Source organism: Ambystoma mexicanum, chromosome 2p, assembly GCF_040938575.1.
Source record: "Ambystoma mexicanum isolate Mex_15411 chromosome 2p, UKY_AmexF1_1, whole genome shotgun sequence".
Lineage (NCBI taxonomy): Eukaryota > Metazoa > Chordata > Amphibia > Caudata > Ambystomatidae > Ambystoma > Ambystoma mexicanum.
Window position 1 is genome coordinate 1292322077 of NC_090923.1, and position 25920 is coordinate 1292347996.

The following is a 25920-nucleotide window of genomic DNA, read 5'->3' on the forward strand; positions in this document are numbered from 1 at the left end:
AAGGCTTTCTCCGAGTCTAAGGAGAGGACACATGCGTCGAGCACCGAGTTTTGGGCGAGATTAAACAGATCTATTGTTTTGCGGATGTTATCTGACCCCTGCCTTCCCCTAATGAAGCCCACCTGGTCCCCATGGACTAGCTTTGGCATTATCCCCTCCATCCGCCTCCCCACCACCTTAGCCAGGATCTTTACATCTATGTTTAACAGCGATATAGGGCAGTAGGAGGAACATTCTGCGGGGTCCTTCCCTTCCTTGGGCAGCACTGCTATTATAGCCCTCATCATGGAGTCAGGGAGAATGCTCCCCTCCAGCATGGAGTTGAAAACCCTCACTAGATGCGGTGCTAGGGAAGAGAGGAATCGTTTGTAAAAGTATACTGTAAAGCCGTTTTCCCCGGGGGAAGTTCCCACCTTCATCCCACTAATCACCTTATCTACTTCCTCTTCGGTCACCCGGCCCTCCAACCCCCCCGCCATCTCCCTCGACAGGGACGGGACTTGGATGGAGTTCAGGAAGTCTTCTATTTGAGCGTCGCCCCGTCGTATTCTGACGAATATAGTTTCTCATAATATTGGCGAAAAGCCTCTCCAATATGGGGAGGGTCATAGCCAAGTGACCCCTGGGCATTCCTGACCTCCTTCACCATTCTACTTCTCTGGACCTCCCTCAACCTCCAGGCTAGGATCCTGTCCGCTTTGTCCCCTTTATCGTAGTATTTTTGCTTGACCATCTGGAGACTCCTCTCTGTTTTGTGAAGGAGTAGGACCTTTAACTGGAGCCTGTAGTGCTCCAGAGCGGCCACCCGGTCGCGCTCGAGGCCCTGATTCGGGGGGCCCCCCGGCTGGAGAAGGGCTATTTTCTCTCGCAGGGTCTTCTCCTGGGCCTCCCTCACCCTCTTTTTCTGAGCTCCTATTTTGATGAGGACTCCTCGTAAGGTTGCCTTGAAGGCGTCTCACAGTGTGTGTGCCCACCTCCCCGTTATCATTTAGCTCAAAGAATTCTGTTATGGCATCTAAGACTTCCTGGGCGTGGACCTTGTCCTTCAATAGGGCATCATTACATTTCCAGCGTCCTCTGCGTTCTTTACGCCATCCCTCTGCTATGGTGACCCGGACCATTTCATGGTCCGACCAGGGGACAGGATCTACTCTATGGCCCGTGACATATGGACAGAGGGTCTCGTCCACCAGAATATAATCTATCCTAGAGAACGAGGTGTGGATGCCTGAATAGTACGTAAACGAGGGGTCGTCTGTCCTGGGGGTCGGGATAGTATCCACCAGGCTCAGTTCTGTTTTCACCCTCTGGAAGTTTCGCGCCATGGCTTTGTCCGCGGGCCTAGTGCTTTGGGGGCCCACCCGCTTTCTGTCCGTGGATGGGTCCAGAGCAATGTTGAAATCCCCACCACCGTGCCTTGTACAAATAGCTTGAGTTTCTCCCTCACTTCCTCCCAGAATTAGGCCTGACCTCCATTCGGGCCGTATACTACTGCAAGGGTTAGGGGGGAGCCTTGTAGGGAGCCCCTTACCAACAGGTAGCGGCCCTCTGGGTCCTTCAGTATGGCCTCTTTATTGAAGCCTACGTCCCTTGCTATCAAAATGGCCACCCCCTTTTTTTTACCTTCTGGGATGCGCAGAGAACCTCCAATTCCTCCCCCTCGTATTTTGGGTTCCTTCCCCTGCGCCTAGCGTGTCTCTTGCAAGAAAAGCAGGTCCAGTTTCGCCCTCCTGAATTCTCTACAAACCAGAGACCTCTTAGTGGGGGTGTTCAGACCCTACACGTTTAGGGTACCCACACCCAGGGCCGGCAGGCTATAAGCCATAATCTAGGTTTCCCTCTCTTTTGGTCAACTGCATCACATCGTTGCTCCCTTCCCGCTCCCTTAGTCTTGCCTCTTGGACACTTTTGTTCCCCTTACCACCCCCCCGGGTGGGTTTTAAACGTTTCCCCTACTGCCCCCCAAACCCTGTCCCTAACGGAACAACCCCAACTAACTCGTGAACCCGCACCCCCCTACCCGGCGTCCAGCCAGTTAGTTCTGCCATTGCTGGCATTTGGCCGGACCACCAGCCTACCCTTCTCGGCCAGGCATTCAGTGAAAATCTTCTGCTTCGTCCCCTCGGTAGCCCCTGCTTTACTTGCTGTTAAAGGGGATTCTGCTTTCTGCATAACCTCCAGTACTTCCATTCCCGATCTGCCGGTGGTCGGGTCACCGCGATCGTCAGCCCTCCGAGTCGAGTCGTTACGCTCTCCTTCCCTTGCGGACGGCGGGGTGTTCAATTTTCTATACTTCCTCGAACTGGTTTTCCTTCTCCTGGCACCCGACAGGCCAGAAACGCCCTCACCAATCGCCGCTGGGCCAACTGGGCCCCTCCGGGGGGTCGGCTCTGTCACATAATCCTGAATGGCCCCCCTTATATCTTCTTCCGTAATCAGCATTGTCCGTTGGCCAAGATATTCGAATGCCAGGGAGAAGGGGTACCCTCACCTGTAGCGCACGCCCTTATCCTTTAGTAGTTGCGTTAGAGGGCGGCACATTCTGCGTTTCGCCAACGTGTAGGCGGGGAGGTCTTGAAAGATTGAGATCTCGGTGTTGTTGTAGGTGATCACACCCGCCTTCCTCGCTTCTCCCAGCACCTTTGCCTTTTCCGTATAGTAGTGGAACCGGGCCAGGACTGATCGAGGGCTCCCGGCCTTTCCACCAGCCCTGTGCACCCGGTCGAATGTTAGTTCTGTAGTCATCTCTTCAGCAAACAGGAGGGTAATGTCTCTCACCACTCGGGTTAAGTCTCTCTCTGTTTCTCCCTCCGCTTCAGGGATCCCAAAAAATCTAAGATTGTTCCTCCTTTCCCTGTTTTCATAGTCATCCATCTGCCTGGCCCTCTCCTCGTCCCTCTTCTCCAGGGCCGCCAGCCGCATACCCATTTGCACCTCCTGGGTTGCCGAGGTCAACTGGTTGGTCTCCACTTGCAGAAGCCTGTCCTCGACCTTGTCCACCCTGTGGTCCATTTTCTCAAATTTCTGCGCGATGTCTGATCGCATGTCCCTGATTTCCTGTAGGATAGAGGCGAAGCCCCTTTCCATTGCTGTTGTGGATTGCATCGGGACTTCCGGCTGGGCAATGTTCCCAGTGTGGTTAGGGTCTTTGAAATCTCACCCGGTCTCCTTATAGCGATAAGCCTGCAGGGCCTCCAGCCAGTTCATTCGGTCATCCGGTGTGCCCACTGCGGGGACCGCCGCAGTCCGGGGTGTTGGGGGTCTCCTCCAGGACCCGCTCAGCAGTGTCCAGGATAGGGTGTCTCGAGTGAGCCCGTAGAGGGGTTCTCTGTGGGGTGGTTTCCTCCAGGCGGGCACACGCCCCACTGGATCTGGGTGGGGGCCACGCACCTGGGTCCCTCCCCGAGGTTGGTGATGCATTCCTTATTGTCTGCAGCGGAGGGGGAAGAGTTGTTCGGGGGCTCAAGTGGGCAAATCTCCGGGGCACCCACCCCGGGTGGGGGGCAGCCGACACGTTCCTCCTCTCGATTCTGTCGCTCCCTCTCACCTCCTGGGTGGTGGTAGGCGGGCACACGCTCTGTGAGGGAGCCCAGGGGCCACCACCTACTGTAGTCTGGAGCCGTTGACCACCGTCTCTCTCCCTGTCTCCTCTGTAGCAGCAGGGAGTGAAAGCTCTTAGGTCCTTCGGGGGAGGGGCGCTGCGCTCCTTCCATGGGGCTGATGTGCCGCGGGTCCGGACGCGTTATGGAGGCCCGCGGCCAGTTTGCAAGTTTTTCGTTGGGCCCACTTGGGGAGGGGTCAACCCAGGTCTATTTCGGGGTATGTCGTGGGGGGCCTCTGCACCCGGGCCCGCCCCATCACAGCCTGATCGCTCCCGCAGGTGCCGGGGTGTGCTAGGCCCCGGCCCCCGTGCTTTCAAATCCTAGATGCCGGGTCCGGGGTTACGTGAGGTCTCCTGCCGCCGGCCTGACTCCGCCGGACGCGCTCTCCGGTTCGAGGGGGGAGGGCGGCGGCGAAAGCCCTCCTCCCACTCTGGTGCCTCTGTCCCACGTCCGTGTGCTTCACCCGCGAGGGCAGGGAGCGGGACGGTGAAGGGGGCCGAGCTCTCCGGTGAGGTTCTCCCGCTACGCTGGGCAACGCCTCCTCTGCTTGTGCTGCGGCCGCTGGATCTCCCTGCTGCTCTGCCTTCATGGGCCGCGAGGCCCGTACTCTGTCCCCGCGGGGTCCTCGAGGATCGCTCTTCCGAGCAGGTGAGGCCCTGGGGGACCACAAAGTCGAGCCGGCCTCATGAGTCCGCCTCTGGGGTCCGGGGGGGGGCCTCAATCCCTTCAAACGGCCCGGCTTCGGCAGGAGCACGGCGTTCAAGCAGCCATTACCTGTGTGCCCCCTGGTGGCCTCCGTCAGGACTTTTTCAATGGGTCTGAGGTACCTTTGGATCAAGTCCTTCCTTTTTCCCACTTTAAAGACCCCCTTCAGTCTGAGGTAGAGGAAGACTGGCAGTTTCCCAATGCCCAAACCTCCGGGATCCGTATAAAATGCCCCTTAACCCACAACTGTCAGACTCTTGGTTAGTGCTGCTTCAAACCACTTCTGGTATCTCTCCAGCTTCGGTATCTCATCCCTTATCGTGGGACCCCAAATATGACTCATTGAGGGCCATGTGGTGACCCTCCCCCTCCCCCCCCCCCCCCTGCTTCCCCGTACCCGTTCTCCATATTTCGCAATAAATCCCCAGTATCCTATGCTCCCTAATTCTGCTCGGGGTCCACTCCCTTGGGAACCAAAGCCACTCCCCAACTGTTGCAGGGTGCAGGTGGTAATTTTCCAGGTAAACCCATTGTTTGTCAGAGTCTTTCTGTAGGTGGGGAACCATTGTTTTCAGTTGCGTGGCTTCATAATAAAACATCAAATTAGGCAAATTCCCACCCCGGTCATTAAGTAAAATCAAAGTGTCATATTCCACCCTCGGCTTCTGTAACATCTTACCTTTTAGCCTCCTGTAGTTATGGGCAGCATTTGAAACCTATATAAACCCTTGGACGAAAATTCATTTTCATGGCATTCGGCCTTCCCATGCAGGAAATATGACCCTTACCCCATTCCACCATTTTGTTGTACAATTTGTTAGGGGTCGAGTTAGCCCCGCTCGGGTACCCCGCTGGTCCAACTATGGTGACTCCCAAATACTGTATGCTCTCAAACTGAATCTCCATACTCGGCGGCCAAAGCGCTTTCACATCCCTCTGCCTATCCCCTGCAGATGAGAATAGAACCGACTTTTCCCTGTTCACGTTGAACCCAGAGAAGCGCCCATACTCCTCTATCGGAGCCATAGCAGCGGGGACCAAACTGTAACGCTCACCTGACTCCCACGGAGGCGCTGGCCTGGTTCGCGCTGCTGTGACCTCTTCTAAGGTGATGCGCAGGGTTCGGAAGACGGACTGGACCGGGCCCCCAAATCTGGCTTGTCTGGCTCGCAGAAGTATCCTTCTGTAGGTGAAAATAGGGGATTAACTGTCTGTGGGGTAATGCAATCAGCCTCCCACTTTCCCCTCTCATCCTCCTCGAAACCCTTCTGTGATTCCTCGTAGCGTCTCACCTTACGGTCTGGAAGGACGAGCTCTCCATCCTGCTTCTGATGCAGGGGCGCGTTGGTATCCAGTTACTTCACTGGATTTTCGGATTGGTGAGAACCAAACTTGCTTAGCTTCCAGGTAAGTTTTTTTGATAAGAGGTTCCCCTTGTGTCCATGCATTAATGTACTAATGCTAGTGTCTTTTTCCCCATAGGGGCCGGGGTACGGAATGCCGGGGAACAGACACCGACCCGAGATGAGAGGTGAAACCCTTGTAGAAATCCGGTAAGTCTTTAATGAGCGTTTTTTGGTAATGTCGTTTCATTCGCTCATTAACGCTGATGCCTCTTTTTCCCCTTAGGGGCCGTGGTCCGGAAATGCCAGGATGCGGCGCGGACCCGAAATGAAGAGGGAATGAATCAACAGGTAAGTCTTAACATGGAGATTTAGCTTTCCTTATTCCCTTCTCTCTCTCACCCTTTGTTCTGGTCTTTTTCTCCCTAGGCGCTGGGGCGTGACTGCGAATCCGGATGATCGCTGCTGAACATGGAGGCGCCCTGTAAAGGTGAGTGGAATGCGGCGCTGCAGCGATCGACGCGATGAGCTTTTAAATAAGTCTTCCTTTTCAGGATTGTCGGCGAGATGTCTCCGGGATGCGGATTTAGCAGGTAAGGACTTTTCCTTCTTCTGTTCTCTTCTTCTCTTCCTTTGCAGGTGATCCAGGATGCTGGCAGGCGTGGCAGAAGTCAGGATGCAGGAGCAGACACGGTGAGCGTCCAACTGCTAGATGCAGAACAACGCGAAGCACGTGTGGCTGTTCGGGTGGGGTTTAAATAGCCTTGAAAGAAGTTTGAGGTATGTATCCTTCCTCCAATCAGGTATGTATCCTTCCCCGACCACGCCCGGATGGTAAATTAGTCCCACAGGTAAAGTAGTTCCTTTCAGGCCTCAAGGAGGCCGGGATCCTGCAGCATGGTCTGCATCAGGTAAGTGCACCCAAGCACTTCCATAATGAGCCTGGCGCCATAGGCGCCAGGACACTGTCCAAAGGGCCCCTATATGGGGTTGCTGGGTCCTTCCTTGGGGACTGGATGTCCGCTTTCGGGGACGCAGGGCTTGAACCGGCTCCCCAGGAGCGGGCATCATGACACAAACTCTGTGAGTTCACCAGGTGCAAGAGGACATCGTCTGCATAAAGACCCACCTTGAATTCCCTGCCCCCTACCACGAAGCCCTCTACCTGGGGCGCCCTCCACAACCGCTCAGCAAGCGGCCTCATTGACAATACCCTCTTCAAATTGAAAACCTGTGACAATTTCCCATTGGCCGCTACCTGCGCAGCCGGGGAAGAGTACTGTGACTGTAGCCCCTTTAACATTCAACCACCAAACCCATATTTAAGCAGTACCCTGTAGAGGAAGTTCAAGTCTAGCCTGTTGGCGTGTAGGGCAACCGGTGTAGAGTTATCCCCTCGTTCTACTGCAGAATCCATGAAATGCAGGGTTTTGCGAAACGGGTCCGCCCCCCCCGTCTACCCCAGATGAAACCCACCTGATCAGAGTGAACCAGGCACGGCATTACACACTCCATTCTAGTGGCGAGTACCCTGGTTAAAATGTTTGCGTCAATGTTTAGGAAGGATATAGGGCAGTAAGACTTGCAATTCTGTGGATCTCTTCCTGCCTTTGGGATAACCGTTATTAAAGCCCAGCTGAAAAAAGGGGGTGCTCTCCCCGTAAGATATGATTAAAGAGTTTCTCCATATGCAGAGCTAGCTTGCTCGAGAACATCTTATAAAACCCAGCCGTGTATCCGTCGTCCCCCGGGGCCATTCCTACCTTCATCACCTGAATCGCTGTCAACATCTTTCTGTGTAATGGGACCCTCCAGATCCTCCATCTCCCTCTGTCCAAGAGTGGCCGGGGCACTTCCCCCCCCTTAAATATTGCTCCGGGTCCCCCTCTTCAACCACTTGGCAAATTCCTGCAAAACCTCCTTGGTGGTGGAGTGGAGGCATCCCTGGGCATCTTCAACTGAGGCTACCCAGTGATCTGCTCGCTGCCCTTGTAGCTTCACTGCCAACATTGCATCCGCCTTGTCACTTTTCTCATAATATTGCTGGCGAAGAAAACCTAAGTTGGACACCACCTTCTCCAACTCCAGGTTCTTCAATTCCTGCCGCTTCTTCCGTGCTAACTGAAACTTGCCACCATCTACACTCCTCCACCTGACGCAACCGCCTCCAAGTCGCGGATCTTCCCCCTCCACTTTTTCACTAACAGTCTTCACCCTTTTCTTGGTTGCGCACTCACTTGTCAAGAGGCCTCTCCACGTTGCCGATGCTGCCTCCCACACTGTGCTAAAGCCTACCTCCCCGGTGTCATTGAACATGAGAAAATCCTCCATTACATTCCTCATCTCCTGAACAAACACAGCGCCTTTAAGGAGCATATCGTTGCATCGCCATAGGGAGTCCCTTGCTCGAAGGCTCGCCATTGAGACGCCCATACACACCAAATTATGGTCTGACCTACTAATGGGGAATACGCTTGCTACCCAAATATTGTCTCTGTGTGAACCAGTAATCAATCTGCATCCTGGTACCATGAGCGGGGGAGAAGAACGCATGAGCCTCTCTGATAGCGAGATGCAGATATTGAAGTTGTGTGGGCACGTCCCTTTCCAGGTTAGCCAGGTTCGAGCTCTTATGCTGCGTGATCAAGCCCCCCCTCACGTGGCTCCTGCCAACGTAAAGGACGGGATGGCCCCGGGGGGGGGGGGGGTTCCAGTGGATCTCCCTGTTACTAGTCCACTACAGACGTACTGCCCCTGTTGGTGCGACATGCATCCACAAGTACGACGAGACAAGGGAGGTCAAAACAACTATCTTACTAGGCCCAGTGACATTGAGAACGGGCAAGTGCAGGGGAGAGGGAAGTGTGGAAAGTGCTAAGCAGAGGATAAAAACAAACACAACTGGTAGTGCAGCCAGCAAGGTGGCAAGTGCAAGGTTTAATGTGCAGACAAGGGGTAGCTGATAAGTGCAGGTATGGGGACTGTAGGGTTACTGATACAGACCTCAAGTACAGGGGTTGCCAGGAGGCAGTGCGGGTGTGTGGATGGTTGGGCAGTGACCTGGGCCCTAAAATCAGAAGGTAACCAGGTGCACAGTGCCAAAGCAGACAGATCAGCAGGGGTGAGGAAGAGTGAAGGCACAAGCAAAGAGGAAGGTCTTGAGGTGCTTCCAGAACCGGAGATGGTTCTCCTCAGGTTTTGGAGTGGCAGGGAGGCTGTTCCAGAGGGAGGCTCCAGCCGAGGAAAGAGTTCTACCCCCAGCGTGTTGCTTGGAAAAGCGACTGACCCTGAGGTAGTTGGAGGTGGAGGAGCGAAGAGCTCCAGTGGGAAGGTATTTATGGGGGGAAGAGCTGAAGGTATTTTGGACCCAGGCCCCAGAAAGCCTTGTGGACAATGCAAAGGGTCTTGAATTTGATCCTTGCAGCCACTGGGAGCCAGTGCAGAGATTTCAGGGCTGGAGAGATACGACGGCTTGAGGCCAAGGACAAGTCTTGCAGTCCTGTTCTGGATGAGTTGCAGAGGGCAGGGGGAAGAAGCTGCCAGATTTAGAAAGCGGCTGTTGCAGTAGTCCAGCTTAGAGAGAACCAGAGGTGGAGAGACAGTAAGCTTCTGGGGGAAGGAGAGGAAAGGAAGAATACCTCGGTGGAGGTGTAGTTGGTAGTTTGACTTCTTGGAGAAGTCGGAGATGTGAGGAGAAAAGGAGAGTGTGGAGTCAAAGATGATCCCGAGGTTCTTGGCCTCTCACAAGTGGAGGCTGGCCAAAGCGTGACAAGAAAGGAGGGTGCGGGTGTGCCAATGAGGAGAATCTCTATCTTGCTGGCATTAAGGCAGAGATCGTTGGTGGCACACAACTCCTGGATAGCGGACAGTCAGCGATGGAGGTGGCGGAGGGAAGCCTGAAAACGAGCCGAGTGTCATCCGCACAGCACTGAAAGTTGGAACAGAGCTGCAGTGCGGTGGGCAAGGGGTGCCAGGTATTGGTTGAACAGCCAGGCAGAGAGGTTAGACGCTTGGGGAACACCGCAGGTAGAGAGTGAGATAGAGGAAAGGAAGGACCCAAGTTGGACCTGGGAGGGTCGATCAGAGAGGAAAGATGTTAGCCAGGCCAGGGCCTGATCGGTGATACCCAGGTTATCACGGAGGAGGTTGAGAAAGATGGCATGGTTGACAGTGTCAAAGGCAGAAGAGAGATCGAGTAGGTTGAGTATAGAAGGAAAGTTAGTGTCAAGGTTGGAGAGCAGGTCTTCACGGATGTTCAGGAGAGCAGTTTCTGTGCTTCTGGCAGTTTTAAAGCCAGACTGATGGTCATGGAGAGAACTAACAGAATCAGTGTGAAAATTAAGCTGGGAGATGGCCATCTTTCCCAGGAGTTTGCCCAGGAAAGGAGTGATGAGATCCGGCGATAGCCGGGCACGAGGGGTCAGCAGTGGGTTTCTTGAGAAGAGTGTGCACAAGAGAGTGCTTCAGAGGCGCGGGGAGGGCTCCAGAGGTTAAGGAGAGGTTGCAGAAATCGGCGAGAGCAGGAGAAAGGGTGTCAATGTGGCCCTTGATGGTTTTAGACTAACGGGGAAGAACTTGTTTTAACGAGACTTTCATAGATCGGACTGGTCTAGAAACCTTGTCAGGGGGGAACAGAGGAAAGGAAGAGAAAGTGGGAGGGGGCAGCTGTAGGAAGGCCAGAGGTAGCAGAGCGAGAATGGGGAAGAGGAGAGGATGGGAGGGTGGACCGGATGTCCTCGGTTGTTGAGATGAAATGAGCAGCAAGGGCCAAGTAAAGGGCCTGGGAGGCGACAGGAGAGGTAGAGACTGCAGCAGGGTTGGCCAGCTCCAGATTTTAAAGAGTTCGGCCGAGTTGTTAGATGCCGCAGAGATGCAGGCTTGGATGAGGGCTCTCTTCTTAGTTCGCACAAGGAGCCGGTATTGCCTTTGGAGCAGGTGGCAGGCCAGTTTGTCAGAGGATGTAATAGAACCCCGCCATTTCCTCTCAGCCACCTTGTACTCTTGTTTAAGGGTAGGTATGTCGGAGCCGTACCAAGAGTTGCACTTGGCTTTGGGCTTCAAGTGGATCCTCATGACGGGGGCAAGAACATCCAGAGTATCAGAGATGGAAGAGTACAGCGTGGAAAGGGCTGTCAGGTTGTGAGTCAGCCAGAGGAGGAGAAGGAGGGGGGAGAGAAAGTGGTGGCGAAAGCCTCAACTGACGCACGTTTCATGGGTCGTATGACCGAGAATGTAGGTGGCAGTGTTGGAGTTGGCTTGGCCTGAGGAGTAGAGGGGTAGAGAGGGAGAGATGGGAGGGAAGGAGGGAGTTATCACTCCAGGAGAGGGGAGTGGTCAGAGGGATGGTGAGGGGGAGGGTCGGAGGAGATGAGCATCCAGCATGTTCCCTGTGGAGTGAGTCTGGCAAGCGGGGAGAATAGAGAGAGAGAATCGTAGAGGCCACGAAAGAGTCCAGAGGAGGAACAGGGGGCATCCAGATGGATATTGGGGCCAGGAGGGAGGAGGAGAGGTCCGCCCACTCTGAGAGGAAGCAGGTGATCTAACCAGGTGGCAGATAGATGGTAGCCACGGTAAGAGTGGCTAGGAGAGAGAGCCTGCAGACAAGGCATTCGAAAGCGGAGTAGGTCTACATAGGAATGACAGAGGGAGGAATCCACTTGGGGAAGATCAGGGCTACACCCACTCCGGACCGGGTGGATCTGGGTGCGGAGAGGATCTTGTAGCCGTCAGGGAGGAGTGTGTCAAAACTTGTGACCTAGCTGGCCGTGAACCATGTCTCGGCGAGACCGAGGACATCGAGGTCAAGTGCTTCCAGGAGGCGGCAGATGTCAGAGGAGTGTTTGGCGGCTAAGCAAGAGTTGAGAGTGGCAAAATGGAGAAGGTTGCCATCCCTGAAGGACTTCTGGGGAGGGGTGCAGATCAGAGGTATGCTTGCGGAGGTGTAGACTGAGCCTGAGGCGGGTCAGGAGAGGGAAAGGTAGCCAAGGGGGAGGCAAGGACGCAGAGGAAGGGAGAGAGGGGACAGCAGGAGATGAAAGGAAATTTATGAGCGGTGGGATGCATCTTTCAAAGAGGAGTTTGGCCTGAGGGCGTTGGACCAAGACTGTGCCATTCAGGTAGACATAAGTGTGGCAGTGTGTTGTAGGGCTTAAGGGGTGCTCCACCTATCAAACCACTCAAGAGACACTCGCTTATTCTAGCGCCCCAAACTTGGATCACAAGCTACTGGTGAGTGTGTCGCTCGCTCGTTCCTCTTGGCTCTGTTCACTGATTGTCGGGGTGTCCTCTGCAGGGTGGTTCTGTGCTCTTCCCGGATGGGAGTCCCAGCACTCGCTGGCTGCTGGCCTGCTCAACTCCCTGCGCGCTCCGTCTGGGCGTGCCTCCCGCACTGCCAATGCCCCCAGCCTTGCTCTGGTGGGCTGGGCCGGTCCGCCAGCAACACACCAGGGGGGGTCTCCCTGCACCACCGTCCTGGTGCCTCTGCCGGTTTGTGGAGTGTCTGGGCCATCCTCTCCTCTACAGGACCCGGTCACGAACAAACATCTCGGCGTTCCCCAGGGGCACACCCTACCACACACGGCATCCCCAGCTGCAGCCCGGCACAGCTTCAGTCTTCTCCTCGCCGCCACCTGTCTCAGGAGGGCTCTGGCACCCCCGTGGCACCTTCTTGTAGCCCTCGGCCACCTGCCTAAGAGCCCTCAGACTTTTCAACAAGTCACCTCTTCAGCCACTCGCAATATCACGGCAGGCTTGTACTGGGGACTCGGCACCGGCCCTCCTACCCTACTGGAGCTGTCTGTGGCCTAGAGCTGTCTACCACGCTGGCCTCCCAGCGTGGCCTTTGTGACCTTGGATCGGAACGGGGGGGGGGGGGACGGCAGAACCTTTTCTTGTCCCCCACTGTTCACTGCATGCTCTTCCGCCAAGGCAGTTCTTAATGCAATCAGGCGGAAAGCACTGTCGGCACTATAACAATGGTGCTTGGCGGGGTTCAGTCATTACGCGGCCATCTTGGTATGCGCCCCCTGGTGGTCACCCCTCTAGCCCTTTAGTTGACTACTTTTATTGGGTGAACTTGATCCAGCTACTCCTATCTCTCCTCCAAACCTCTGGAAACCTCCGATAATTGTCGGGCCACACTCGGAGGGTGAATATTGTTTTGGACAATATGTTTAAATTGCTCACACATAGCTACTAGCAGAGATTTAAATTGAGACCATACCCCTGACTCTGTTGACATTTTATGCATGACATCAAAAGGGTCCTCTTATTTATACATCGTGTTTCCTGTTTAATTTTGCCCTCATTTAAATTAACAATTCGAGTTGCTAGGCTTCGTTTTGGCATTCCTGTCTTTTCCACCAGAGGAACAATAACATTTACATGTGGTTGTTGAGCAGCTTAAAACTGTTGTTCTAACCGACCTGGTTCACTTGTTGTTTCCTTGTTTGTAGATTACTCATGAAGTACCTAGAGATAATTACCTCAGCAGGGGCCACTATATTAGCTACCACTTGAGTCATGCAATCCTGAAAGGTTACACAATTAAAATACATGCAACAGTAGTCTTCTCCAGGGCTTAAACCCTGATGGGCTACTGTCCTTCGTCGGGATTGATGTCTGAATGACCGTCATATCATTTGGAGCAAAGGAAAAACAGTCCAGTTGAGCCCTCTTACATGAAGTTCCTCATGGGGAAAATATTGATTGGGACTAGGAGTGGTTGAAATTTCGTTGTGCAAGGCCAAACCAATAGGCTACATTTTGCGTGCCTGCTCTGCCGATTTTGTGTGGCCAGCACTCCATGCAAAAAACAATTTCACAAATGCGTCTCAATTCGGTTATTTTGTTCTAACTATAGCCTGAACCTTTAAACTTAGCAATTGCATTGATTTGCTCTGGTCTGAATTAGTATTAATGGAATCTCCATTAACAACTGTTGAAAACTATTGGAAGGCCAATCCTTGTAGGTTTTCCCTTTGCCTGATAACTTTGGCCCAATCACTGAGGGCACAGAGTTTTTGACTCAGCTGCGTACTATAAATATGTGAGGTTGTGCTGGTGTTAAGTCTGAGTTGGTTGCCTTAATGACTGACTACGATGGCTACTACTACTTGCTGCTGCTTCTACTGGGGGCTGCCAAATAGACATCGATTCAAGACTCCCATGATATTCACGCCTGCAGCGAGTGTTTGACGAGCGATTAGAGAAGCAAGAAATCGCAAGGCGAGACTCGCACAGTGTGTGCCTTCCTTTTACAAACCTCAGGTCATATTGGATCAACTAACACCCAGGATGGCACCAATGCCATCAAAGATTGACTCAGTACAATGCCAACATTCCCACACGTTTGCATTGGCAGACTCTTATGTCACAGTATAGCAACTCCTATGAGTTGCCTGCTGCTCTTCACTGCCATGCAACCAACATCATCAAAGTCCATGTGAGCAGTTATGCCACAAGTGACATAGAGGTTGGCTATGCAGCAGATGTGAAGGACAAGATGTTCATCAACTGCTGCCTGGTTAATCCGCATCTCATTCATCCCATTTGGGAGATCTGCCATGTCCACCACCACCACCATTCTCAGTCTGGTGGGTGGTTCTCCTTAGTAGGCATTGGTTGTTGCATGGTGCTGTTATGTAACCTACAGCATGCGATCACAATATGGCTAAACATTTGCGGCACATACATACATGCACCACTATTTCGTTGTAGGCAGCATAATCTGTCTTGAGGAGTCCAAGGGCCCCCTCAATGGTGCTTGTTTTCGTTTTATATAAGCTTTATTGTAGCACCTCTGTACAGCTATTGTGTGTTGTGGTAGGGTGTGAGGAACCATGACAGAAGAAAATTCTGGCATACATGTGGCACAACATGCATGTTGGGAATTAAATACACTTGGTTATTCGATTAAAGTAAATAAACCAGCTGAAGGAAAGGGTGTGTACCTATCTTTCCGGGGTCTGCCATCTCGAGGTCACTCAACAGGTTGTTTTGACGGGGCCTGACTCTGGGAAAGGAGAAAGCATTTGGCCAGCCAGAGTGGGAGAATGAGCAAGTGTCTGTGTCTGGTGTGTCTGTGTTGCTTGCTGGTCATCGTCACCCCAGGATGCAGATTCCTGGCTGAGGCGCTTTAATTTTGCCAGTCATAGGCGCTACTAGGGCCACTGCCTTTCATGACGTGATGGCGTTGCAGCTGCAAGACCAGTGTTGATGTGCCCATTAAAAATGGGACATTGGGGGGAACTCTGCTTTGGACATCCAGGTCACAGTGGTTGCTGATGAGGCTGTTGCAGACTTCACAGCAGCTCCTCCTTGATGTCTGAAGTCATGCCTGGTCTGGTAGCTGCTGGTCTGGCCAGGGCTGCAGCCCTTCTTTCCTCTTGAGCTTTTGTGCTAGTCCTCCTGCTTGCTATCCTTTATGCAGACCCTTCTGACCACGCGAGTCGCCCCATCCTCTTGATTGGCAACAGAAAATCAAGGGTTGAGAAGCATAATATTTAAGGGGTGAGAACTAGGGATGCCGGCGCCGTCTGCACAGTGTTGGCTTCCTTGGAGTCTGATTCGGCATACGGTTGGTGGGTGGTAGAAAATGCTGGACTCTGGGCTTTGCTTTCGATGAAGCCAACCTCCGACAACAGGAAAGCATGACTTGCGTCTGTGATGCTGCCTAATGCCAGCGTGACTCTGCTTTTAAGTTGGCATTCATTGGCATGTCGAGCTCCTGCTTCTCCGGTTGTGGGGCGCTGGTTCTACTGCTTGCTGCAGAAGGGGAATCGCCTGCCCGTTCCTAGAATGGATCTTTGAAAAAAAAAGTAAAGGAACGTAGGGGGGCAAGGGAGAAAAGTGAAAAGATGGAAGAGCGAAAACTTGGGGAGAGTGAAAGTGATGTGACCTCTGAGATGGAGAAGCACTCGGAAAGGTTTGGTGTCTGAGGAGAGGAAGGGCACAGGGATGTAGTCATGGGCACACAAACCAGCCAGTCACTTGTCTTCGCTTCCCCCGAAGTGATTGACTGATGCAAGTGGGACTCGATGCGCATGTGTAAGCGTAAAGACCTTGCCTCGCCTTATTGGGTGAAGCGAAGTGTGGTCTAAAGTGTCTGTGCAAGCAAGTGAAGCCCACGTGCTTCGCTTTCACCGAAGTGATTGACTGATGCAACGCGTGACGTGATGTGCACGATGATCATGAACCCTAAGCTTTGTTCTGACTGAAAGCATGATGTAAAGTGCATGGGCTTTGTTGAAGGACATAGGGCCCTGCGCGTACAGGGTCTCAATTGGCAGTTATTTTGTGGACACTTCGCTCTGCCATTTTGTGACGTAACGTGCCCCCCAGTTTGTGTGACACAATTTGAAGCGAAAGGGCAGAGCAGGGAGAAGTTATGGGGTTTCATGCAAGACTTTGCGGGTGAAATTGGGTAATTTCGCCCACCCTCTCATGGGACCAAATAGACGGTTTTACACCTTTCTGATCCGTGTCATTTGAACCGTTGCACTGCTCCTTTGACTGACTTGGAAATGAACCAATAATTGATCACCTTCGATGTTGAATTTTCAGGTGTTGACGGGATCGATTCTTTGCCCCCCTATAGACGATTATTACCACTACGTAAGCGTTTGCTGGGCTATTGCCGTATTTTATTTTAGATATAGGTCGGATCCAGGGTTGTTTACCAGCAAATGAATTGGCGCCCTACTGCATGGGCTAAAATGTGGACAGTGCGGCTTTTTTTTTATTTTTTAGTTGCGGCCATTAGGCGGTGCTTACACCACCTATAAGCCAAACTATTGCTTTCGAGTACAGATTAGGAGAAATTGCGTATGAGGCGGAACACACAATTTATAGGTGTTTGGCCACCCGTGGCCATGCTAATCCCTATGGCCAGTCCGACCCAGTTCCTGCCCCTTGCCATCCGAAGCATGGGAACTCTTTGAGCTCACTTTGACCAAGCCTTACCATCAAACTTTGCACGCAAAGTGCCTGTCGGTGTTTTTTTAGAAGCAGTCTTCTGATCGTTAATGACATCGTTTGAGCTGTAAATCCTCTACTTCTGTAATACAAATATCTCACCCAGGTCTGCCTTCAGCCACTCAATTTATTAGCACTATGTGTGTGCTTCACTGGAGTCATGTTAAAACCCATCATTAGCAAAGCCAACAGTTTTGGCATGTGTATAAGTGTTAGTAGTCATTTGCCAGACGCTGTTATTAGATGCCATACTCGCACCATTTTGCACCTGTTACGATCAACGGCCAGTTAATACCACTGCAGCATTGCCTGGCAAGTGCCTTTCTCACACCAACACAAAAGCCCAAACTTTTGGCATTGCCAGTGCTTGGTAAAAAATATTCTTTGGCGTCACCTCTCCTTGTGCAGTGTGGGCTAGAAATGTGTAAAAAAAAAAAAAAAAAAAAAAAAAAATCTGGTGAAACCTCCCAAATAAGTGTCTAACCAGATGCTTGATGTAAATTGTGGGTAAGTAGCGCAAAGCAACTGAAAAATTAAATCTGGAGCATATTGAATGCGAAGCGAAAATGCGACTTTAAAATGGAGAGATGCACGTAAAGTGTGAAAGTGCATATTGTACTTTTACTTTATTTATTTTATTTTTTGCATACCATATCCGAGCCGCAGTTTAAAAAAGTCCTTACAGCAAGTCAGTAGTACAATAGATCTAAGAAATCTAAAAGCAATAAACTCTTAATTCGCATGCGTTTAGAAGAATGCATAGCTTATCTTGCTGCAAGAAATGCAGGTGCGTCCTGTGTCGGCATGCAGTGCTCCATGCATCAAAAGTGTAAAAGATAGTAAATGGAACAGGGTACAATGTATTGCTTCATTTTCCACAGTTTATTTTATGAATCGTATTATTTGAAACCGTTTCTTAAGTGTACTAATGTGACTTTGGCCCGCCATCTCCTTTAACTGTGTAACCATCCTTGCCAGCAATGCACACTTGGCTCCTGTTTTCAGATGCTCCTTTGCTGCAATGCCAGCACCTAAAATGTTTGTCTTTGTATTTCAGGTTGCTGGGAAGAGGCTCAATGTTTGTGTTTTCGCCAGAACAGTTTCAGAGACTTCTTAAAATAAACCCAGACTGGAAATCTTACAGGCTTCTTGATTTAGGGGCCGGAGATGGAGAAGTCACGAAAGTCATGAGCCCTCATTTTGAAGAAATCTACGTAACGGAGATGTCGCAAACTATGATTTGGCAACTTCAGAAAAAAAAGTACAGGTACAACACTGGTGGCCCATAGGGACTCCCGAAAGGTCTCTCCCTAAAGGCAAACACTGCTATACTTACTGTTCCATCGTTTTAATTAGGCTCAGTTCCTTTTAACTGTTGTGTACCATGGCACATCGACAGCTCCCTTTCTTGCTTCTTCCTCGGGATACGTAATTTCCCCCAGTGGCCACCATAGTGGGCAGCCTGGGAAATTACCTTTTGTGAATTCTTCCCTAAAAATCTTATGCTACAATTAACATTACACTATTGTAGGCATAGCGTCATTTGTACATTTTGCAGCAACTATTGTACAAGCAGGTAAGCATGTGGTAGCTTATAAGAATTTTTCTTCAGCCTTCTGGATGGCTAAGATCTATCTGGAAGCGTACAACTGCATTAATAACACTGTTTCCCATGGATCCCTAATGGAAAAAAAGTAGATTCAGAAAACGGCAAACTGAACGTTTCCAGCCAATCCTGCGTCTGATCCAACAGATTTGTCACATCCTGTCCGAACCCTTCTCCTTTTAATTGTGCATGCTTTACCTTCTGTGAGTTGATTTTGTCAAAAGAATTTGTTCGGCCCTTTTGTAACTTTATTATCAACTCAATGCTTCGAAACAGTGAGCAGAAACCTATGGATTGGACCAAGCAGGAGATCGTACAATTTCATAAACAAAACTCCAGTAGTCCTTGTGCCTGAAGAGTAAAACAAACCGGTCTTCAGTATTATTTTTGGTATTGATTACACACTACATGCTATCAAAGTTTCTCACCAATCCCACAGACCTGTGGTGTTTCTTTGCAGATCTGAACATCTGCAAAATGTTCCAGGGGACCTGGAAACTATGCATGCCGTGTCCAGAGTGGTTTTGGTTTAATTAAAGCCATCTTACTCTCTGCCTCCTCACCTGGTTCTTTACTCTGGGAATTAATAGAAATGCTGTGAATACGTAACCATTCCCAAAGACAGATCATTGTAGGAGAGCATCTGTGGACCATGCCATGGGATTTTTCTCCAGCTGAACATGCCCACAAGCTGCAATTAAGTTCCCATGCAAAATGGTCCCCTGATTTATATTGGTAAGTGAAATGGTTCCTCCAGTACACTACTACATTGGCTCTCCCCTGGAGATATGCAGCCTGCTAGAGGATCTGCTGATCTTAGGAGGAATACCAATTATCCTTTGTGAGCTCCATCAGCAACCTCTCCCCAGATCGCTGATGCACCTGACTGTGCAAGCATTGTACATCTCAGAAGAATACAGCATAGGGCTCTGTACTTCACCAGACAATTGATAGCAGTGGAACCTGCTTGTACATTAAAAAGCATTATATGAAGAACCAGGACCTCCTTTGACTACTTGCCCTGACTGGCGATTGTTTCACAACAAGGCTCACAGCTTGAGTGACCCATTTATGACTCTATTACTAGGTGTGTGTCCTACACAAAATTGTGTTCCCTTTTTATGCTTTCATGCTTTCACCTGGCTCAGGCACTGCACTGGCATTCGGTTCTGGCTTAAGGCGAGAGTAGGGCCACCTACAAGTAGGACAATTTCCTTAAATGGCGTAGTCTCTGCCCAGTTAGCTACATGCCGTGGGAAATGGCCTGGATAGAGTATGATAGAAGGCATACCACCCCAGCAAGGGCTTTCATTGGATTGATCTCCTTTTGGAATTGAGAACCAAATCTCCTTTCTTTTAACATGCACTTTTTGTATTTGGAGCTTCAGAGTTGCTTGCACAAGGAAAAAACCTCAAAACTCTATTGATTTTGCTGGCATGAGTTCCAATTTCGACAAGTTTATTTGAAACCCTAAACTCTGAACAAGCTTCTTACCTAGATAATAGTCAGTCTGCAGAATCACATTTTTCAGTATATCATATCCCATCCAGTTATATGATTTTCTGACCCCCGTTCGAGGTGGTTCTGCCACTGACCTGACTAGCTTGTTGAAGCACCATCCTAAATCCTAAACTTGACTTGGTAACATTGTTACTGAATAGAAGAGTCCCTCTGGGTTGTGGCGGGTCAGAAGAAGGACGCAGACACTTTGCAGACATGATCCATGAGTTTAATTAATATGAAGGATAAGGCCTAACTTTCCCTGGCTCTATGGGTGGTCCCTGCCTATATTTCTAACTAAGGAGCTGCTCTGTCAGTCGTGAATGTCCAAAGAAATAGTCCCGTGTCTCAAAACTACCCTAATCTGACCCTACAACTGTGAAAACTAGCCTATGTTCTGAGAATGACTCCCTTTTCCTTGAGGGTACTCTAGTACCGGTCTATAAGCTTATTTATGTTTTTTAAATATTCAAAGAGTCTCTGGTGATTTCTTGGTTCGGTCTCTGTATCTATGTGCATTCTGGATTTCTTTCTTCTCCTTGGGATCCCCTTTTGGGGTTCCTTTACAAGCTATAAACTCGTGGTTGTTATTTCCAGCATATTCTGGGAAGATGCTATTCAGACAGTCTTTCCTTCCTGGTAAAGTATAGCTCAGCATACTTAGTTTTTCTTGCTTCTTTATTTGTTTCTATCGTCCAATTCCTCTGAATTCTGGTTCAGAATATTCAGCCCTTTTTCTGTTCTCTTCCTTTTTGTGCAAAATATCTAAAGACTCCCCTTCTCCCAGAGTTTTGTTATCTCTTTTTTTCTATTCTTTCAATGTTATTTATTTTAATTGTATCCCATTCTTTTAAGCTCATCTGCTTCAGGGATATATTTGTCTCATGGATTCTACTGAAATGAGTTGTCGCACCATACAATGATTCCTGTTCGGCCTCCCTGATCCATGTTTTCCGCGCAACCTTCTATTACGAGGGGGAACGTCCTCGGGAGCCTTATCCGTCCGAGACAACCTTCCGGGTGTCAGTATAGCCGCCGCATATTCTCCTTCTGGTCTCTCTACTCTTTACGGTGTCCCGGTCTGCCGACGAGGGACCAGACACCCTGCGGTTCTCTGTGCGTGATGGTATGGACTATCCTTCTTGGACTGACAGACCACCACAGGCCTTCTGTGGTCTCGCCACCACCTTCCTTGGAGCTACTGCACTGTTGGTTTCTCGTGCAGGGGTTCTTCTCCCTCCCCCCGCCTCCCAGCTTCAGGTTCTTCTTTGTTCAATGCAGCAACGTTGTATAAGGCCCTCACACTGTCCTTTGAGCACATTCACAGCTGAACCATGACTTTCACGCTCCTTTTTCTCCCAACTGGGCTTTGTCACTTTGAACAATAGTGCGCTTGTAGGAAGCCATTTTGTGTAATATAAGGACCACGTCAATCTGTGCTAATTTGTCCCTTAGCTTGACAGCTGCTCCTTATCATAACTGCAGTGCTTTCCTTTTGACTTTGTGCCCTGCGAATGCATTAGGCTTTCTTAATTCATAAAAACTGAACCTGGTGTAAAGAACTCTGGACTAGCACTTGAAATTTCCAAGTGACTTCTGCAGCAGTTGTCGCCTTCACATTTTCTATTCCTACAAAGCTACTCAATGGTCACAGCATTTCTTTTCTGATAAAAACGTGGAGAGCAAACCCATGAGCTGGTCTAATAAGATTATTATTTGCTAAAATAGCTGCTCTGCTTTGTTTTTCTCAAAGGTGCAATTTACAGAAACCGGATTTGATATAGCTCTCTTCTCCTATTTCAAAACGTGCGTTTCTTACTCATAATACTCCAACAGGTGTTTCGATCAATGCAAGCTTCCTCAAGCTGTTAGCCATTTCCTTCCTCAGTAAATGAGCAAGTTACAGATTCTCATGGAATGAAATCAAAACCAGCACTTGCATTAGTATCTATTTTGCACACCAGGGATACATTTATTTCTCATGTTTGTTAATCTGCTTAGAATCACATGCTGTGCATAGTCCGACATCCAGTGGTCAATGCGGAGTCTTGCATTTTGTTTTTCGTAGTCGAAAAGGGGACCTCGACAAGGCATGTGTGAAACACTATCCCTATAGTGACGTGCATTGTACCCACAATCCCTCACGCGTCGAGGTCCCTCAGATTATTTTTCTGCCCAGATATTGGTCGCCTTTACGCGGAGCTCCTCGAGAGAAATTGCAAGAACATTTACTCGACCCTTTGGTCGTTATTTAACATTATACATCAGAACCCTCCTTCGACATCGTAGCTGAGAAGCTGTTTCACAGCCAAATAAGAACTTGACGGAGGAGGTCCTTCGGCGCTGCCGAACACATGGCTTGGCCTCGCCGGCCTAAAACAGTAGGGAGAGTGGGGTCGTGGGACATTTCTTGTTCTTTCTGAGAATGCCTTTCTCTTTACCCTCCCTTTCCTTCGGGGTCGTTGTCACGTTTAACTGTATCCTCAGCTATGGAGAGGACTCCCTTTAGATTTTGCCCGTGTTGCAAAGGCAAATTCCCTTGGAAAGACGAGTACAAACTGTGTAACCGTTGCTTGCCCCTCGACCACAAAGAGGACGGCTGTGCGGCCTGTAAGCTTCTTAAGTCCAAAACTTTAAAGGACTGCAGGGTCAAAAGGTGGGCAGCCTACGCTATGTCTAGGTCTGATTCCTCACCCGCCCCCGCCGCCGAGTGTGACGAGGATAGTGATAACCCGACCTCCACGTCGGAGGTCGTACACCCCTCTAGGTAGCGTTCCCGCTCCTCGTCATCTGTCCCCTCCCCCGACAAGCTCCGCTCACGCCCTGCTTATGGGGATGAACACCCCGGCGACACGGACAAACACAAGCACACAACCCACAGCACATCTTCGTTGAAGACTAAGACAGCCCTAGCGCCAACGGAGATGCCGGGCCTACCGGCGACCTCTGCCGACTGTAAGGGTTGCAAACCCTCGCCGCGACTAGCGACTGGGCTACCTACAGACAAGGGCGCTACCACCAAAACATCAGGCGACGCGCTTTGTAAGAGCGCTATTGTTGCCGAAAAAGACTCGGCACCGCTCAGCACGACGCCAGACGAACCCTCGACGGAGAAACTAATCGTCGAGAGCTTGGCGCATATAGATTCCAAGGGCGGCCAGATACGGATGGCGAGTGACACGCCGAAAACTGCTCACAAGGCCAGGGAAGCGCAGAGGATGCCGGAAGGAAGACAGGGATCGCTCCTGCCGTCGAAAGAAGGCCCTAGCCTGCGAGAAGGTTTCTCAGAAGGCAAAGGGACCTTATCCTCGACGTTATGGGACAGACCTAGATGGATAGAGGCAGAGGGACCTCCTTTTTCGCCTCCAGACTGTTCTGGTTTACCATACTGGACTGTTGAGAGATTCCAGTCCTGCATGGACAAGCTGGACAGATTTATGTCTACTCCTGAAAATAAAACACCTAAGCGACCAAGGGAGGCGCTTCAGGAGGACCCTAGGGCTAAATATCCTAGATTATTTAACCCCCTCCAAGAGGACATGAATACTTATGACCTCACTGAGGAAGACCCTCACTTCCAGGAAGATGAGGAGTTCTTAAATAGTGAAGACCAACAAAACCTAGGAACGGAAGAAGGTTTTGAGGAAAACACTGACATGGGTGGGGGGGGGTACATCGAGGAAGACCCAGATGAAGGTGGCTCACAGTCCTGGCAGTCACCAACAGAGTCTACAGACCCTGACATCTTAAACCTTCCCTCTCCTCAGGAATCCATCACCAATAGATGATCAACCCACCTTCAATGCGCTACTTCGAAAGGCTGCAGCGCATTTCGAGATTGAGACTGGCAAAATTACCCCTGATACTGATTTTGTGGAAAAGATCATTATAGAAAAACCTACTAGCCAAACCATTCCCCTCCTCGCCTCAGTTAAGAGACAAATTACTCCATCGCTGTCCACACCTGCACTGGTAAGAGGAGTCACTCCCTGAATTGAAAAATTGTTTACTCCCTCTCAGTCAGACCCATTATACATTAGGGGTCACTCAATTCCGGACTCCTTGGTGGTAACTACCACAAGGAAAAGAGCTGGGTTTCTGCTGTCAACCAGCGAAGCACCCCCAGACAAGGAAGGAAAAAAGCTATGTGCCCTGGGTAAGAGAATTACAGCCTTGGCAGCTTTTTCAACCAGGATTGCCAATAATAATACACTACAGGCAAGTTATGCTGATACCCAATGGGGTAAATTACGGCAAGACCTCGAGGAGGTTCCTGAGCCCTTAAGAACTCGCTTATTGGCCACAGTAACAGAAGGAACTCTGGTTAACCAGAGCATCATTAAAAACACTCTTAATGCTGCAGAAACGGCTGGCCGTTCCTTAGTACAGGGAATTCTTCTGAAGCATCATGTCTGGCTCCGCAATTCCGGTTTTAAGCCAGAAACACAGGCGTCGCTCATTAACAAACCAATAGAGGAGTCTAACCTCTTTGGGAAGGCAGTGAACAACGCACTGGAGACTGCAAAGAAAGAGTTTGACACTCTCAAGACCTTAGACCAAATCTCAAGGCCTCCCAATGAGCAAGGATTTGGCAACAGACGCTATTTTGGAGGGCAACGCCAACAACATCAGCAACAACAGTACACTTCAGGCAACTGGTCCTCTACTCAGGGAACCAGTGGCCAGTACACGCAAAGAGGACAGTGCTGTGGCAAGGGCAGAGGTCAGGGCCCCACTCCCAGAGACTCCCCGGCTTCCAACACCAAATGACCCGAAGATCCGGGTCCTAGCATCTTTCCTACCAGCATGGGAGGGAATAACATCAGACCGATGGGTATTGTCAACTATAGCCCACGAGTACTGTATAGAATTCAGTCGGTCCCCCAAGTACAGACCCCCAAGGGGACGACGCCTGTCATCGGAACACCTCGCCATTCTTCTTCAAGAAGTGGAACTACTGCTACTAAAAGGAGCAATAGAGGTTGTGACTCTATCACAGGTAACGGAAGGTATTTATTCAGTATACTTCCTTGTACCCAAAAAGGACTTAACCGTGCGCCCTGTACTAGATCTGCGCCCAGCGAACAAATTTGGCAAACCTCAAAAATTTCACATGGTGACCCTATAGGAAGTAATCCCCCCCTACTTTCGCAGGGAGATTACATGACAACACTGGACATGAAAGATGCATACTTTCATATTTTAATGTTGCCAGCGCACAGAAAATACCTCCGGTTCATGATGGAGGGCAAACACTACCAGTTCAGAGTGCTACCCTTCGGCATAGCGTCAGCGCCGAGGGTATTCACAAAAGTACTGGCAGTGGCAGCGGCCCACCTGCGCAGGTTGTCCATCCCAGTATACCCTTACCTCGACGATTGGCTCATAACACGGGATTCTTACGAAACATGCTTCTCAAATACCCAAAGGACTGTAGACATTTTGTTCCAACTGGGCTTCTCCATCAACGAGAAGTCCAGCCTAGACCCCAGCCAGATCAAACTATTCCTAGGGGCTCTAATTCGAACAAAGGACGGCCTCGTCTTCCCCTCCAACGAGAGGGTCCAAAATATGCTCTTTCAGATCCCTCAATATGTGGTGCGCTTGCTAGGAATGATGGCGTCATGTATATATTTGGTACCTCACGCGCGACTGCGCCCATGCCCAATGCAAGAGTGGCTCAACAGCCAGTGGTGTCAGGCCAGGGGACAATGGGACGATCTAGTGGTGGTCTTGCAGGCTTTGGTTCTCTCGCTACGGTGGTGGTCGAAGGAAAACCTTGTAATAGGGAAACCATTCACCACCCCCACAGTGGAAGCCACTCTAACCACAGACGCATGCCTCACAGGATTGGGGGCTCACCTATCCCATCAGACTGCACACAGAGTTTGGACTCCGAGCGTAGCGTCCAAACACATAAACTTGCTGGAACGGTTAGCGGCCTTCAAAGCACTGAAGGCTTTTCAGGCACACCTGCAAGGGAAGACCGTTATGGTCCTCACAGACAGCACCACAGCCATGTACCATCTGAAGAAGCAAGGGGGTACTCGCTTTCCAGGACTGTCCAAGCTGTCCCAGAACATCTGGAAGTGGGCTCTCAGACACATGTTCCTGTTGTCACAACATGTACCAGGGGAACTCAATCTACTAGCAGACAAACTCGGCAGAGACTTCTCTGCCCGCAGAGTA

The 25920-nt window shown here is 50.5% G+C and overlaps 1 protein-coding gene across 2 annotated transcripts in view; it reads left to right on the forward strand.

Annotated features, from left to right (window-relative positions):
* METTL9 (methyltransferase 9, His-X-His N1(pi)-histidine) overlaps positions 1-25920 on the forward strand; it is a 325352-nt gene that overhangs the window by 94337 nt on the left and 205095 nt on the right. For both annotated transcript variants that reach the window (XM_069645616.1, XM_069645617.1), the window contains exon 3: positions 17682-17891. In XM_069645616.1, coding sequence (XP_069501717.1) covers positions 17682-17891 — 210 coding nt within the window. The remainder of the gene's footprint in view (positions 1-17681; positions 17892-25920) is intronic.